The 18,570-nt window shown below is 42.1% G+C and overlaps 1 protein-coding gene across 1 annotated transcript in view; it reads right to left on the reverse strand.

The window, feature by feature from the left end:
• The window catches only part of LOC148526379 (solute carrier family 13 member 1-like), a 75,069-nt gene that overhangs the window by 17,577 nt on the left and 38,922 nt on the right, over positions 1 to 18,570 (reverse strand). The window contains exons 5-11 of the mRNA XM_088470439.1: positions 18,363 to 18,399; positions 16,448 to 16,493; positions 16,217 to 16,255; positions 12,050 to 12,198; positions 7,398 to 7,517; positions 5,941 to 6,039; positions 2,006 to 2,107 (exon numbers count right to left, since the gene is read on the reverse strand). Coding sequence (XP_088326565.1) covers positions 2,006 to 2,107; positions 5,941 to 6,039; positions 7,398 to 7,517; positions 12,050 to 12,198; positions 16,217 to 16,255; positions 16,448 to 16,493; positions 18,363 to 18,399 — 592 coding nt within the window. The remainder of the gene's footprint in view (positions 1 to 2,005; positions 2,108 to 5,940; positions 6,040 to 7,397; positions 7,518 to 12,049; positions 12,199 to 16,216; positions 16,256 to 16,447; positions 16,494 to 18,362; positions 18,400 to 18,570) is intronic.

Here is an 18,570-nt window from a genome sequence, read left to right on the forward strand (position 1 = left end):
AAAAAATGTTATAGTGATTACACAAATGTGGACGTTGTATTAAATTTAAAAATGTTGTATTGAACAAGCTCAGCCTATTGTGAGAGTAAGGCGAGTAAGCATGCAGGGCACGAGGACATTCCCGCAAGGAACTGGCGAGGAGGTGAATGTTACAACCTATAGAATTTCCTGATATTGTGCCAAGGGCAGTAACCTACAGGAAACATATTTTGACTAAATTGTCGTAGAAGAGGACAGGGAAAGAGGGCAGCCATTGACTGAAACCGGAGTGCACCCGGTCAACAAGTTTCTGTAAGAGTGTATAATGCAGTGAGATTGCCCGTCGTGTGGCCGGGGGGAACCTCAGCAGCATGTCAAACTGGATTTGTCAAATCCTGGTCTGAGAACCCCCGAATAGAGGCGCTTACATAATGTTGTTCCTGAAAAATTCAAAGGGAAAACGTTTAAGCTCTGGAAATTTGTTACCGCTTGAGCCTATGTCAACGGCTTTTTGGTGGAAAGATCAACTAGAAAGACCACATCCCTTAACCCCTCCATCCTCCAGCAAAGCGTGAAACGGACAGGCAGACGTGCCATGTTGGTAATCAGGGTTGCCCAGGAATGGCTAAAGCAAAGATCTATACCATTGGTCTCCAACCTGTAGCTTGCGAGCTACCGGTAGCTTGTGGTCTTAATTTTGGTAGCTCACCAAGCTGCAGTACTGCCGAGTCAACTAGGAGGAAGTGACCTCTGATGTGTGCTTCCCCATGGCGTCGACGCCATGGGTGTAGTCACAGAAAAGCATGTCAGATGATTGCAGCAGCCTCTACAGCAATCACCTGATGTGCTTCCCCGTGGTTCCCTCCACGACATCTACGCTACAGCGTACTGTACTGCACGTACCTCCTTGGAGTCGGTAATTAACAGTGTGTGTCTGTGCTTACATTTTATTTACAAACTACAACAATATCACTGTAATAATAAATGCATTATTTTCTATGAAACTTTTTATTTATTTTTTTCATTTTCATTAAATTATCTTCAATTGTTCGGTTATTAGCCAGATTTTTTTTTTTCTACAATTTTAGTAGCTCTTCAAATTTCAATTTTCTAAAGTAGCTCACACCTCAATTAAAGTTGGAGACCACTGATCTATACGCATTGAGGTTAAAACTAGGTCTTTAAATGTGCCACAATTTACGAGTCGAGCATAATAAGGTTTGTCCCTCACTGCCTGGCAAATTTCCGCATCATGTTGATGAAGAAAACTAACCAGAATACCATCAGGTAAAAAATTTAGTTCCAGGGTGATACGGATATAAAACGGAAAAACTTTTGCTATCGGCGCTAACAATAATATACTGCAAATCTATGTGTGCGCAGAAAATAAAACCAAGGGGATTTTCTCATGATTTGATCAAAGCATATAAGCCTGCAGCCCAGCGTCAAGGAACTGACATATATATTACTATTGGTTATCCAATCACGGTTGTACCACATTAATGCTGCATGATTGTAAGGTACTATCTGCGTGAAGTTAATGCCCACATTAACCTTCCATGGCTGCAACTTATTTTGCCTTTTGCCCACTCTTGATGATGTGCAAGATAGAAAGATATCTGGCATCATTGGGGCAAGAAGATGACCGTGCACAAAGGTCAATAACATCCATCTCCCTAATGCACTAAACCAACAGTCCTCATAATAATTTTATTAAAAGTGATAGCGTCACTGTCGGTCATTATAGTCATTTTTAGGATGCATGTGGCAATAACAAAGACAATTGCCCGTATGTGTCCAAAATAATACATTGTGAGACCAGTGAGTGAATAAATACATCCAGCACCCCTCCTATTATTTTACTGGAAAATAAAGACTGGTAAACCCAAAAGAAGAAAGGAAAAAGATTTTATACTTCAGTATTGCTCTAAGCATCTGCCTAGTATGATAAATACAGACCTCAGACTGCACATGCAAACAGGTGACGTAAGAAAATATATAATTGTAACCACCTAGCACAACTCACAGTCCAAACAGTGAATCCCAACCTGGGATAAATCCAGGGTCCCGAGTGAACCACGATAAGGCCATTAATAGGAAGATTACTAGTGTCACAACCTCCTGGTAACTGCAGCATAAATACAATAAAACATTTATTAATGTGTATCTTTACATCAGGGAACTCAGGAAAACGGTTATTTACAGGCATATAATGCAACAAACTAGATAGCTGGGATCTACAGATGTGCCCTTATACATCATTGCTCTTGGCGCACCAGGTCATATGGCCTGGGCGTATTTTTTGTGTCTTTTTTTTGGCCAAAAATGCGTCTAAGTCGCAATGTGATATGACTGGGACGCACCAGCAGACTGTGCTAATTAATCTGATGTGTGACGCTTGTATATCTGTGTGCGACTGAGTCTCTGAATCTTTATACGAAGTGCTACAATGTAGCAGCAGCAGCTTTTCTCATTACAAATTCCGTTGTGGGCAGCACAGACAGTGTAATGGTTAGCATTGCTGCCTCACAGCACTGAGGCCGTGCGTTCAATTCCCACTATGGCCCTAAACTGTGTGGAGTTTGTATATTCTCCCTGTGCTTGCGTGGGTTTCCTCCAGGTGCTCCGGCTTCCTCCCACACTCCAAAAATATATACTGGTAGGTTAATTGGCTCCCAACAAAAATTAACCCTAGTGTGTATGTGTGTGAGCATGTGATAGGGAACATAGGGCCTGATTCAGAGCCGTTCGCTATTTGCGGTCGTTCGTTCAAAAACAAGGGGTGGCTATTCAAATGATCCGTTCGCAAATTGCAGTCTGTTCACACCTCTAAGTCTGAACGAGCGAGCAAAACATACGCTAGTTTATATGATAAAAACGCCCCCTGGCCGCTCGCACCACACGTCATGTCCGCTATTTATTCGATTAATCGAGTACATCGTACAGCGTATGAACTGCTCGCTATTCTTGTGGTTGGTTTTTTCAACCGCTATTTTGCGAGCAGTTCTGAGTTAAAAAAAAACAAGTGACGTGGTCAATGACGCTGCTGTATTAATTATGCACTCCCTTAAAACGCCCGTTTTGACCTTTAAGCACGCCTGCGTTCGAATTCCACTCCCCCGTTTTCAAGCACCTTCCCCTGTTACCACCCACATACGCCTCATTCTGTCACTCAAAATAGCAGGCACTCGCTATATAGCGTACAAACGATTTTCGGCCGCACTGACTGGTTCGCGCATGCGTACTAAAAACCGTACGCATGCGCAGATGTGCGAACATCGCTCGGAACGAGCGTACTGCCGCTAGAGAGCGGCTCTGAATGAGGGCCATAGAGTGTAAGCTCCACTAGGGCAGGGGCTATTGTGTATGGCCAAATATTCTCTGTAAAGTGCTGCGGAATATGTGTGCGCTATATACATAACTGGTAGTAATAATAATAATATACAAACTCAGGCGCACACAGATATACAAGTGTTGCATATCAAATTAATCAGCACAGTCTGCCGCTTCGTCTTAGGCACATCTCATTGCGATTTAGGGGCATATTCAATTTGAGGTGAAAAGTCAGAGGTCGGACTTTTCACCATCATCGCCGTTTTTTTCCTGGGATAAAGTATCGGGTGCGTGCCCGCTTATCCCCATATTCAATTAGGAATCAGCGAAAACGGGACCCTGCGGAACTGTAAGTATCGAAAAGTCCTGTCACTTTTGGGGAAATCAGCCTGTCACCCCCTAGAAGACGGTCTGACATTTGGATCACTATGGGTACCCCCGATTTGGGCTGCTGAAGGTAATTGGGGTTTTTAAACAGCTGCGGCAGGTGCATAAATGCGGCTTTGAAGAAGTGGTGAACAATAGCACTTAGCTTTATTTTTTGGAAAAAAATAACTAGTCCCATCAAATTTGGGGTACATGAAAATGGGTGCAAGCATATTTTTTTAGTCCCTAAAGTGATTTTTTAAAATTCTTCAAAAATCCACATGCCGCAACCAGCCGCATTCTAGAAAATACCGGCCGCATACTTGGGAATCCCCCTGAGTCAATTTTGCTACTTTTTAAGTTTGTTCCCCAATTTTTTTTTTCGCCCCCAAAATGAAACCGCTTTTTTTGGGGGTGTCCTATGCAAATTTCTTTAACTTTTTTGACACAGATTACTTTAAAGGGGACATACCAAAGACTGCAGACTATTTTTTAATATTCTGCACATTTTTTCGCCGCCTAAGCAGTGGTGAAAACTTATCCCCATTTTTTTTACAAAGACTTTTCGCACCTGCGAAAAGTCTTTGAAATTGAATATGGAAATAAGTGAAGATTGCGAAAATTACGTCATCGGCCATAAATTATCGATAACGGACTATTCGCTCCAAATTGAATATGGCCCTTAGTCGCATTTTTGGCAAAACAAGAGTAGCATAGTGACGACTCACTCACATCAGGCAAGTCGCGCTGCGTGGCGTATTGAGGATAGATGTATGAGGACACATCTGTAATGGTGAGATAACATTTCAAAATAACAGATTTTAAAAACTTTATTACCCAGAACACTTTCATATCTGATCTTTTCCCAAAAAGATATTTGTTTCATTAGTAAATGGTTTACTAGCATAACCACCTAACAGTAGCCACCCAGCTCTGATAAAGTTGGACTTTCTTCAAACTTTATACCTCGGCTACATTAAAAGCTCAATAGGATATACAGGTCGAATCTCCCATATCCAAATATTCCGAAATACGGAATATTTTTAGCATGAACGAGATAGTGAAACCTTTGATTTTTGATGGTTCAATGTACACAAATTTTATTTAATGCACAAAATTATTAAACTACAGTATAAAATGACCTATGGGCTGTGTGTATAAGGTGTATATGACATAGAAATTAATTTCATGTATCTACACAAACTTTGTTTGAGCCACAAAGTTATTGAAAATATTGTATAAAATTACCTTCAGGCTATGTGTATAAGGTGTATCTGAATCATAAATGCATTCTTTGTTTAGATTTGGGCCATATTCCTAAAACATTTCAATATGGTATGCAATTATTCCAAAATACGGAATATTCCGATATCCAAAATACCCCTGGTCCTGAGCATTTTGGATATGGGAGACTCAACCTGTATTGTTATTTGTAATCTAAAGCTCAGTTCTCCCCTACCTCGTGTCAGATACAAACAGGGCTCCCCTCATTTAATGCTGTAGGTTCTTACGGATATAAAAATGGTATTGCCTTGTTGTGCTGCCATATAATTCCTGCACACTGTAAGCGTTTTATAGTGCAGATTATATCATGAAAACCCATGTGTAGAAGCCTTGCTTTCTACTCTAAGGTAGATTAATGCAGATGCAAGAACCACAAAGTAATTATTTTTGGGGTGTATAAAAAAAGAAACTATACATATATTTGTTTTTAGTTTGCTTTCATTCATTATTAAGCAAAAAAAAAAAAAACTTTTTTGGACATTAGAATAGCAAAAAAAAAAACACGAAAAGGTATTTACTGAAAAGTCTCTCTCAAAATCTTCTGAAAAAAGGTGTCATTTGTACGGTTATAAAGAGATTACAGATATTGATGTTGGAATGTGAGGAGGGCAAGAGGTGGAAAAATGGGCTCAGCACAGGAGAGAAACCCTCAGCGGTAAAAAGGGATAAAGATTGGTGTAAAATATTTTTAAATCCATAATCCACATCATTATTCTCCAGTCAGGATGACGATGTTCAGAATCCCAACAGAATTTGGTAAGTATTATAACCCTTACCCTAACGCACCTTTCCCGCAGCCTAACCCTCCCCACCCACAGCCCAACCCTAGCACTCACCGTCGGAATGTCAGCGGTCGGGATTCTGGAGCCGGGATTTGGACTTCTGTCGGGATTCCGGCGCCGGAGATTCTGACCGCCGGCATCCTGACGGTCGGGATGGTGACTACATCCCTTCTCCTTTACTGGAATGAAAACATACCTGAGAGATCCCAACTTTTCATATTCTTGTTTCAAAATATTTCTGGAGTCCTCATCGGTCGGAGACTTGGACTTTCGCCAGCATTGTATTTCTTTTAGACTGCAAAATAAGCATGGGACACAGTCAGCGCCTCTGCATTGTGCTAAAGGCTCTAATAAGGTTTATTGCTGCTGAAGCAGAATGCTGTCGGGCTTATTATTTTCAAGCTGTTAGCCATTAGTGTGCACATAGGAACCCAGTGCAGGCGGCTATTTTGTGAACTGGATAGTTATGGAAATGTAACCTATCCAATCATTAGGAGCCAGAGACAAGTCCCTAAATGACCCATAAAATGGGTACTCCTTGTTATCCCTCTAAACATTTATATACTGTTAGTAGTCCTGCATTTTCTCTATTATTAAGGAATTCCCGGCCTATTAACCGTTCCAGGATGGTGTTAACAGAACAGGCCATTGAAAAAAATAATTTAATTTTAAATAAGTTATTTTTTTCATTAGTGTGCATCTCCTGGAAAAAAATCCCTAGATGTAATACACGTTAGATAAATCTATGATTTTATGCATAAAAGTTTATTTTCAAAAACTTTGTATTTATTTATTTGTACTATCTTTGAGAATCAGGTATTCAGTCCGGGATGTAGTCATGTGACCGGCGGCCCATTCCATCCAGTCCAATGCCTGCAGTGGGCTTTTCACCCATGTTCAGTTACATCAAAATGGGGGCTAAGAACATTTTAGTGACAGCTAATTATAACCAAAATATTGTTAAATAGCAGTGACAAGTAACTATATGTGAGCAAAATGTTTATATATTTCACCCTAAAAATCTATAAATAAAACACAGTATATACTTGCTCTACACCAAGCTAAGTTAACTTGTTCATTTTATTTTATTATATCAGGATATGCGGTCATTGGTATTCCAGTTTTGGTCATTTAGACCAGATAAAACATGACCCCCGTCTCACCGGTCCCTCTGAAAGCTGCGACAGTCTCTAATTACCGCGTGGTGGATTCAGAGAGGCTGCAATGCTGTTAATGGCGCTACAATGTGACCGTCCCATTTCCGCGGCAACATCACAGCACAGGACCACTGGGTTGGCGTAACGCTATGTCATAGTAACATACCTTAATTTTAATTTTGTATTATATCTTATACTAAATATTTCATTTTAGATGTGGTTACCCTTAATATAACAACTCAATTCAAATATTATTTTGCTGTAAAAAAAACAAAAAAACCCAACTACTATTCATTTTTCAATTTACTCACAAGCTGACAAATTCACTACTTAAATCTGCCCATTCTATATATTAAATTATATTTGTTAGGCTAGCAGGTCCCCCTACATCATGTTGGTTTCACAGTCCTCCATCGTCACCCATTGCAGAAAATATTCTCAAACAGTCAATGCCCTATAGAGGCCTGTACAACCCCACATGTCATTAGCCATTCACCTAAAGCCCAGGAAGAGCCAATTTATCCACATCCAGGAAAATATCAAGATGATGAAGGCAATGGGAAATGAGAAGGCGATCCAGGATCCAAAATTCACAAACTGGCACCCAGGGTAACGCCTGTAGAGGAGGAACACAAAGATAAGAGTTTCTCTGCAATATCATCAAATGGAATGTAGTTGGCATCCTGACCATCAGGACGCCGGCAGTCAGAATACTGGCTCCAGAATCTCCACGGTTATCAGAATACTGGCTCCGGCATCCAGACAGTCGGAATCCCGACGGTAAGTATCAGGCTTAGGGTTAGGAACTAGGGTTAGGGTTAGGCTTCCGGACGTGAGGGTTAGGGATAGGCTGTGGAACAGGAGCGTTAGGGGGAGGGTTAGGGTTACAATCTTTTCAGAAATATGTTGGGATTCTGACTGTTGGGATGCCGCTGTCGGTATTGTGACCATCGGCAACCTGACCATCGGGATCCCGTACCCAACCCCATGAAATGTGCACCCAAGAAGAATGTCACGGTAAGGAAAGGAACACGTCACAGACATTCTATACATGTGTGTTATACAGCTTTTACTGCTGAACCAGGATTGCCATAACAACAGTGCTAATATAAAGGAATTGGGATCTCTATTTCAGAGACTTGTTATGCAGGAAATATCATACACAGATATGATCACCAAGAGCCTGATTTGGACTCGCATGCAGCCAACTTACTTTTCTATAGTAATGCAGAGAGTCCGCTAATATATGCCCCGGAAACCCATCTGCCTGCATGCGGAAGCATATCCCGCCCACTGTTTTTACTTCGCCAGTCGTCATCATTAGCATCTGAACTAGCACTGACCCCATGCTGGGTGCAAATAGATCCATCTGGTTCCACCTCTGTACACATGCTGCGATCGAGCACGAAAGTCGGCTTGCAAGCCCACGACACTCCCATAACACGGGAAAGCTCCAATGTGTCGTCACTCTGTTACCGCTCAGAAACGAGTGCTCTGTGGACAGGAGGATCAATCTGCCCACACCTACGATCTCCGTCCGCATGCATACGTTTTGTTTGGTGCATGCGCAGTCACCAATTTATTTTCCCAGAGTTTGCGCATTATGCAGATATCTGCGAGATCCACTAGTGTCTAGCTCAGAAACAGGCCTGAATGTTTTCTAGTGTATCGCACTGTGAGGAGCGCTGCTAGACAATCTGAGGACTGGAATGTGAGGGGCATTGGGGGAGAAGACATAGGTCGTTTTTAAATGTAATTTAGCACATTTTAGGTATGGCGGGAAAGAGAACTTTATCCCGATAAAAACACTAAGCATTCTGCATAAATGGTTTGGATAGTGTTATACAATATAATGGAGTACTACTGGACTAATGTCATCCATTATATTCTAATACTATACTATACCACTGAACTATTCTAGCCATTGGCTATTTTATACTTACAGTGCATCCGGAAGGTATTCACAACGCTTCACGTTTTCCACATTTTGTTATGTTACAGCCTTATTCCAAAATGGAATAAATTCATTTTTGTCCTCAAAATTCTACACACAATACCCCAGAATGACAATGCGTAAAGAGTTTTTTTGAGATTTTTGCAAATTGAATTAAAAAAAAAACACTAAGAAATCACATGTACATAAGTATTCACAGCCTTTGCCATGGAGCTCAGGTGCATCCTGTTTCCACTGATCATCCTTGAGATGTTCCTACAGCTTAATTGGAGTCTACCTGTGGTAAATTCAGTTGATTGGACATGATTTTGAAAAGGCATACACCTGTCTATATAAGGTTCCACACTTGACAGTGCATGTCAGAGCACAAACCAAACATGAAGTGCAAGGAATTGTCTGTAGACCTCCGAGAATGGATTGTCTCGAGGCACAAATCTGGGGGAAGGGTACAGAAAAATATCTGCTGCTTTGAAGGTCCCAATGAGCACAGTGGCCTCCATCATCCGTAAATGGAAGAAGTTCGGAACCACCAGGAGCCTTCCTAGAGTTGGCCGGCCGTCTAAACGGAGCAATCAGGGGAGAAGGGCCATATAGTCGCTCTGTCAGAGCTACAGCATTCCTCTGTGGAGAGAGGAGAATCTTCCAGAAGGACAACCATTTCTGCAGCCATCCACCAACCAGGCCTGTATATTAGAGTGGCCAGACGGAAGCCACTCCTTAGCCCGCCTGAAGTTTGCCAAAATGCACCTGAAGGACTCTCAGACCATAATGAGACAAAGATTGAACTCTTTGGCAGGAATGCCAGGCGTTATGTTTGGAGGAAACCAGGCACCGCTCATCACCAGGCCAATACCATCCCTACAGTGAAGCATGGTGGTGGCAGCATCATGCTGTGGGGATGTTTTTCAGTGGCAGAAACTGTGAGACTACTCAGGATAGAGGGAAAGATGAATGCAGCAATGTACAGAGACACCCTGGATGAAAACCTGCTCCAGAGTGCTCTTGACCTCAGACTGGGGCGACGGTTCATCTTTCAGCAGGACAACGACCCTAAGCACACAGCCAAGATATATATAAGGAGTGGCTTCAGGACAACTCAGTGAATGTCCTTCAGTGGCCCAGCCAGAGCCCAGACTTGAATCCAATTGAACATCTCTGGAGAGATCTGAAAAAGGCTGTGCACCGACGCTTCCCATCCAACCTAATGGAGCTTGAGAGGTGCTGCAAAGAGGAATGGGCGAAACTGCCCAAAGATAGGTGTACCAAGCTTGTGGCATATCATATTAAAAAATACTTGAGGCTGTAATTGCTTCCAAAGGTGCATCAATAAAGTATTGAGCAAAGGCTGTGAATACTTATGTATATGTGATTTCTTAGGTTTTTTTTATAAAACTTGCAAAAATCGCAAAAAAAAAAACTTTACACGTTGTCATTACGGCAGGGCTTGACACATTTTTCTAAAATCTAGGAGCCAGGATGAAAGTGTAGGAGCCAGACCACCGTTCCCACCCAAAAATTTACAGGAGTGCGAGGAGCACAGCTCTCTGTGTTATGCAACTGTTATACACACTATACTAGTCCACAAAGTGGTCACAGTTGAATGGATACAGTAAAATGGAGGCCCCCTCATTGCTCTGCACAGCTCCCCTGCTCCACCCTCCAGTAATAAAGAACCACATTTCACATAAAATAATGGTGCCAGAAAGTACAACAAAACCCCCCTCCCCTCATGGTCACACCACTATCCCTCTGAAGCCGCTCTGCAATCCCTGTACACGCATAGACCCTATTACCGGAGAGCTCTATGCAGCCGGAGATAGGAGACAGTAGACAGCCGGGACAGACAGCCAGGATTAGAGCAGGCCAGGATAGAGAGGAGTCATCCGTGCAGGCCAGGACAAACAGAGGCACAGCAGTCACCACAGGAGGCACTCAGCACATGCACTTCTGTACATGATATGAACACCGCAATACTATAGGCACGAATCTCCGCCAGAGCTGAGGAGGATCTGCTTCCTCCCTCACTGCAAAATCTAGTAGCCAGGCAGCAAAATCTGGTAGACATGGCAACCTGGCCCCCAGGATTTGTCGAGCCCTGCATTATGGGGTATTGTGTGTAGAATTTTGAGGACAAAAATGAATTTATTCCATTTTTGAATAAGGCTGTAACATAACAAAATGTGGAAAAAGTGAAGCGTTGTGAATACTTTCTGGATGCACTGTACATACTATTGTATTCTACAGCTTGCCAGTGTACAACTGTACAATTATGCACCGCTATGCTAATCAGAATGTTAAAATCATGCAATGTTGCACTAATATGCGTCTTGATTGTATAATATCACCATAATGTACATTTGTGGTCTAACATCATTTTCAAAGGCTCAAAAGTGTCCTATGGCAAATGTATTATAATATAGGTCTATGGATTGCAATAATATTCTCTAACTATGCAGTATTGCGCTTTTGTATATCCAGATTACTGTAGAGTTATGTACTATTGCAACAGGGATTTACAATGTGTGTAATTATGCCATTCTAGAGCTTGCGCCTGTACGATTCAGAGTTGCATTATTGTTAGCAGGGCCCTTTTAAAGACATTAGTGTCGCTCTAATCTCCTTCTCAGAGGTGGAACCTGTGACTGTATTCCATTAAGTAGAAAGTGTATCAGGTTTTCTTGAGAACAAAAAAGTTTGTGTGAGGGGTTATTGCATTTTTAGAATTTGAGGAGCAAGATCAGAGATCTCTTAGGACTCAGGATAGATTTACAGGGTTACGTTAGACTTGGATTAGGTCTTGTGCTAGGTTTAGGGTTACAATGCGAGATTTAGGATTTGGGCAAATGTTAAGGATAACAATGGTCAGTGTTTGGGATTATAAGGTTGAACTTGAACCTATTAATAATTGCGAGATTTGTCCATGTACCAGAGTGGACTTTCTGTGAACTAATGTATCGTATACCTGTATGTACAAATTATAGGTTATTGTACCATAACTACCAAGCACACCTAATGCAGTACACAGTTACACTCACTGCAGATAGGGTGTCCTGTGCAGACGCCCAACATGCAAATGCTACAGTTTGGCTCACACACACATACACACACACACACACTAATTATAAATTGTTTGAGAAATTGCCAATTTGCGCATTGCTATCACACACAGCTTCTGCATGTCAGAAATTACTTACGTTTCAAACTGTTCAATAAATATGAGGTTAGTGGAGGTCCCGGTGAGTGTGGCCATTCCTCCAATGGTGGAAGAATACGCGATTCCCAGCGAGAAAGCCTTGCACATCATGTGATCGCGTTTAGTCCTGTAGAAGCGTCCAGACTTGCTCTGTGAGCACAAAAAGCAAGACTGCAATGAAATGTGCACCAGCCTTTCTCTCTCTGCACACCTTGCTGGATTCTGCAGAACCAAAATATTTCCTATGCAAAGAATTTAATGGTACGTTCCAAAGAATCAGTTTTGGAACTATGGTAAAATAGTAACATTTTTACCACTGATATAAAGGAATTTAGTCATAAATACTATGATCCAGGCACTGTACAGAATATACTGTGGCTCCATGTTCCCTGTGAGATCATGTTACTTTGAATCACTGAATTGCAGCTGGAGGCAGATCAGACTGTGGCATACCTCTATAATCTCTCAGCCATCACCAGATGTTTTACAAATGTTCCGTGACAGAGCCAAGAGCCAAGCAAACGTATTCTAAGAACTATCTGCTCCCTTATACTACAGGGACACAGTTTACAAGAACATAAAAAGGGAGGCTTAAGCCATTTTATTAATCATTTCAACAGGGAGTATAGCTGATTATGTATATGTATATATATATATATATTATATACACACACACACAGTATATATTTATATATATATTTATTCGTATATATATTTGGTTAAATTCCTCCAATGCCACACTTTAATAGTTTGCATTGTATAACAGGTACAGCCCGAGAACATACTGTACATTATTATTGTTATCCTTTATTTACAGTATATGGCAGCACAAGTGTTCCGCAGCGCCTTACACGGTACATAAACAAATAATTTGACAAGTGACTTACAGTACAATATAGGACAAGGACATAGAGAATATATATTGCTACATTAGCGACCATAACACCCAGATATGCAACAGAGCAAAGCAACCAAGTGTTAGGTGCCCCGGTGGGGAGTAAGAAGTAGATGAAAGTAGAGAAGGGAGAAGCACAAGAGGGTAGAGGGCCCTGCTCGTAAGAGCTTACATTCTAAAGGATGTAAAGTACATCATTCAAAGGAACCAGACAGGGTGTCACAGAGAAAAACTGTAAATGCAAATTAAGTCATTATTATATGATGGCAAATGGGCTCGTCTATGGAAATACTGAGCATGCTCACAAAACTCACATACAGCACTGGTATCAAACACAAAGGACAGACGCAGGTCACATCGCATCCAGCTATTTAATAAAATTGTTGGACTGAATGATCAGGGTAATGTGTGTACCATACATTTTTCTCAAATCTTCTAAAAAGAACAAGAGAAGGTGTTGCCATAAAAACCAATCAGATTCTGGGGTAGATTTACCAAAGCTTTGAGAGAGGTAAAGTGGAGAGAGAGAAGGTACCAACCAATCAGCTTTGGTCACCTTGCAGGCTGTGTTTGACAAATGACAGTTAGGAGCTGATTGGTTGGTACTTTCTCTCCACCGTACCTCTCTCCAATCTTTGATAAATCTCCTCCTTAATCTAACATTTTTAGAATGTACAAGATAAACTATAGGTTTAATCTGATTGGTTGCTTTGGCAACACCTCCTCTTGTCCTCTTTAGAAGCTTTGATAAATCTCACCTTTAGTAGAGGAGTCTGGGTTAGTAAGAAAGATGGCTGCTAGCGATTGCCGATGCCAGGTTATTCTCATGGCTGCTATGCTACCTAATCCACATACGGTTTAATGCCGTAGAACTCGCTGAAGTACTACTAATTCACTAATATGGACACTTAACTATTTTAACACTAAAATTTCATTAGACTACATTGTCAGTCCCTCTACACGTATGTATGGATAGAAACAGAATCCCCTCAAATACTTGATTCTTGCCAATTTAATCTTTTGTCAAGGCCATACGCTGAGGGCCTGATTCAGAGCCGCTCGTAAGCGGCCGCTCGTTCGCTCCGAGCGATGTTCGCACATCTGCGCATGCGTATGGGTCGTAATGCGCATGCGCCAACCAGTCATTGCGGTCGGAAATCGTGTGTTCGCAAAATAGCGAGTGCCTGCTAATTTGAGTGACAGGATGAGGCGTTTGTGGGTGGTAACAGGGGAAGGTGCTTGAAAACGGGGAGTGGTGATCCGAACGCAGGCGTGCCAATCGGTCAAAACGGGCGTTTTAAGGGTGTGCATAATTAACAAAGCAGTGTCATCGGCCACGTCACTTGGTTGTCTCTTAGCCTGAACTGCTCGCATGATTGCGGTAGGAAAATCCAACCACAAGCACTGCGAGCAGTTCAGACGCCTTTCGAAGTACTCGATTAATCTAATAAATAGCGGATATGACGTAGGATGCGAACGGCAAAGGGGCGTCTTTACAAAATAGCGAGCGCATATTTCGTTCGCTCAGACATAGAGGAGTCAACAGACCGCAAAGAGCGAGCGCTCAATTTAAATAGCCGGCCCCTTTTTCTGAATGAGCGAGCGCAAATAGCGTCCGGCTCTGAATCAGGCCCTGAGCCCCTAAATTTGTATAGGGAACGTCTCTGCCCCAGACTAATATCCTAAATACCTTTATTGTACAGATGTATCCTCATACACCTAAGGTTATATTTACTATAAGTAAGAGTTTTAGGAAGTGGAGATTTTGCCCACAGCAACCAATCAGATTCTACTTAACATTTAACTAGCACCTTCCAAAAGAGAATAGCTAGAATATGATTGGTTGCTATGGGTAACATCTCCACTTCTAAAAACTCTCACTTTAGTAAATTTACCCCCTAGCCTCAAATCGTCCTGGAACACAAGATGCCTGGAATGTGTGAGACACCATGTCCCATGTGATTCTGCTTGCGCCGAGTGTCTTTTTTGCATCCTTTTCGCCCAAAAAAAGGTCTCTTAGTCGCAATGCGATGCGACTAAGACGCACCATAACACTACACTGAATAATGTGATATGCGAAACTTGTATCTCTGTGTGTGCCTGAGTCTGCAAATGAAGCACAATGAAACTTAATATGATATAAAGCGGCAGCTACTGCATGATAGCACTTCATATACCGATTCAGACTCAGTCGCACACAGATATAAAAGTGTCGCATATCAAATTAATCAGTGTAGTCTCCTGGTGCGCCTCAGTCACATCATATTGAGACCAAGACAAATATTCCGCTGAAAAAGATGTAAAAAAAGATACTTGGTGCAAGCATAGCCGCACGGACCTGGCACGCGGAGAGGGGCTATTTGCTGCAACTTGAGAAACCGTGTATAAGGAGGCATCTGTATGTAACTATGCTGATGCACCAAGGCGCTGTGTCGGTATATATCACATTGCACATCGCATCTCCTTTCATGCTGTAAAATATGAGGAGTGTTGTTGCTTCAATGTACATGTGGAGGTAAATCAATCTAGTTTTCTGTTCTCTTTAGACGTGAAAGGTTACGAATAGTGAAGAGGGGGTTAATTTGGTACTAAGGGGCAAATGTATGAAGGGGTATTACCACTTCTACAACAAAATTGAAGATTTCAATAGCAGCACCTTCGCCCTCTGATGTTAACGCCACCATCGTAACCAGCTATGGTGGCACTTGCAGCTGACGGTTCCATCACTCCTGTCGCAGCCATAGAGGTCCGCTCCACAGGACGCTTCACTCCGTCGGGAAAATGTGTGTATGTTACGCAGGGCGAACGCCCTGATCGCCCCTCACCCCCTGGCTCCTCCAATGATCTGAGAATGGTGATGTGTTACTAACCAGTCCCACCTCCTGACGTCTTCACGCATGTGTTGTCATTCCAGAATGAGGTCTTTTTCTGTTTCGCGACGTTTCACATGTGTACCACCCCTGCCCGGGGGGCATTCCGTAATGCATCAGCACCAGGCTGAAGCGATACACTCAGGGCAGAGGCAGGACAGATATCGTTGGAGAGATCAGAGTTATCGTAACACCTCTCCAGTGACTCTCTCTTTTAAGTACATTTCAGTGCTTATACAGCCTGCACCATCGCGATAAGCGGCGATGAAGGATGTCTCTTATCCAGCCCCTATTCTCAGCTATAACTCATTGGCTCCTATTTTACTGACAGTAATGCACGAAACACTGACTGCTATAGGACTAGAGTTTACACCAATAGTAGTGATAGGTGGAGAGTGGTTACCTGTTTTGAATATCTCCGTCTTTCAAATGTCGGTTCCTCCTGTAAAACAAATGTATGAATATATTTCATGTAAACTCCAAGTGAAATGTAAGTCTGTGGTACATCGCCCATATGTGTGGAACGGTAATGCAGATGAAGAACCTTTCCATTTACGTGATTACTGTACCCCTACAGAGAATAACATGGAAACTAAATAGGAATGACTGTTGGGGTTGCAGTGATCCAACAAACCTCATTTTCTTCAGTGTTAACGATGCCATTATCCAAAATATTATTGCTGAAACAAAAGCAAAAATGGAATTCAGATGTCAATGTTATTTTCACAGCTGCTCTTAGAAGTAGATCAGGCAGCTTTTCTGTTCCCCTCATTAGCACAGAATGACTGCTATAGAAAGCACAGGCAAAACAATACTTGTTGTGGGATGATTGTAACGTAAATGGCCCCCCAGGGCCCATGTGTATCTACTTACTACACTGTAGCCCCACTCTGCTCTTCTGAGCATACGCAGGACCAGAAACATAGGCAATAAAGCCATTGGGGGTTTCAGTTTCACTGTGATGACTTTCAGGGGGGCTTCACTGCACAAGCACCAGATCCCGCACATGGTGAGAAGAGCAAGTGGGGCCCTTGGAACAGACGGACATGCCTCACAGGGCTGCTCCCGGCAGTAATTATGCCCCTGACTGCATGGTTAGATTTCACTTACGCGTTACACAATCAGACGGAACAGTATAGAATACTAGAATATAACAGAATACAATACACAAAGGAACATGTTCTTCAGCGAAATCTAAAGATATATTTTTCTCCCATCCAGGGAATGCGGTCATAATACAGACAGCGGGGATTACAACATTCAGAATGCTGGCGCCGGAATCCAGACACCGTTCAGAATCCTGGCGCCGGCATTCTGAAGGTAAGTAGCGGGGTTAGGGGGAGGGCTAGCATTAGGGTTAGGAGTTAGGGTTTGGCACTAGGGGGAGGGTTAGGAATAGGCACTAGGTGGGGAGGTTAGGTTTAGGCATCGGGTAAGGAGGTCTAGGGTTAGCGGTAGGAAGAGGGGGAAGGTTAGGATACCGATCGACAGGTGTCGGTATCCTAACCCTGTCGGGATGCTTGCGTCGGGATTCCAAAAGCTGGGATCCAGAGCTCCAGCATCCCCTACCCAACCCCCATCTACAGCAAGGAACTTATATGTTCACGTATCAGGGAAAGAATTAAAAACAAACCAGAAAATGTAATACAACAGAGTTGTCACGAGGTTTGGGTTACCCTGCTAAGCAATTGCTTCTAAATCTGAGTCAGAAACAGAAATGCTAGTTACCTCATCAAGGCAGTAAGTCAGCCATTTTGGCAGCCCCATTCCTGTAAATGCAGCTGCCCCGTAAACACAATACAGGCAGCCATTTTTATGAGATGAAAAAACATTTTAGCAACTTGGTGGCCGTTGGTGCAAAACTATCCAGAGTACATACCTTGTTCACTCCCGCTGCTATGTTATTCTAATTGATAAACATATGCAAGTTAGAATCTAACACATTGGGAAGGTTTCCCAATATATCACTAGGGAAATTGCTTCAGGGTTCCTTTGTCCTCAGCGAGCTAGACCTAAAACTGATCCTCTATTGCACTATAAGCATATATAGCTGCAATTATTAATCCATTAGAGACAAATAAGGAATATTTACTAAACTATGCAGAGCAGGCAAATAGGGCTTGCTAAAAGATTATCAGTGAAATGCGAGGAACCATTTATGTGACACAATAGGAACGAGAATGGACGGTTTCTCAGTACAGGGTATTGTGAGATTCTGCAGTGGTGAACACAATGCAAAGCCAAAAGATAGACAATCTATTTCCAGTGACATTTAACAGCAATGCAGAAATTTTACTTTCTAGGTTAATGCTGGCACTGGGTTTCTGGCAATTGATAGGCTGCATTCTCTTGAATATTGGGTTCAGCACACAAAATGGCTGCCTCCGCTCTGTAGGCAACAGGTGCAGTTTAATAAGTGGCACGTGTGCGCTATATAAATAACTTATTAAATAAGTAAATACAGTAGGCGAAACATAAATATAGTAAAATCAAAATATTATGTCTCGCCAAATATAACCATAAAATGATTGGAAGTCTGTAAAGCTTACCTTTCAGGAAATGACGCTAGATCTATTTTTGTAGTGTCTGTGAAACAAAAACATGGCACCACTAAGATAATAAAAAAAACAACTACAAAGAAATACACCACAAGCGATGTCAAACTCGTAAACACTCCAATAATTGTATTAAACAAACAAGTAACTAAAAAAAATCACCCTACTTATAAAGGATGATTACGCAGACAGATGTATTATG

The sequence above is a fragment of the Taudactylus pleione genome, unplaced genomic scaffold (assembly GCF_031769625.1).
Source record: "Taudactylus pleione unplaced genomic scaffold, aTauple2 ptg000100l, whole genome shotgun sequence".
NCBI lineage: Eukaryota > Metazoa > Chordata > Amphibia > Anura > Myobatrachidae > Taudactylus > Taudactylus pleione.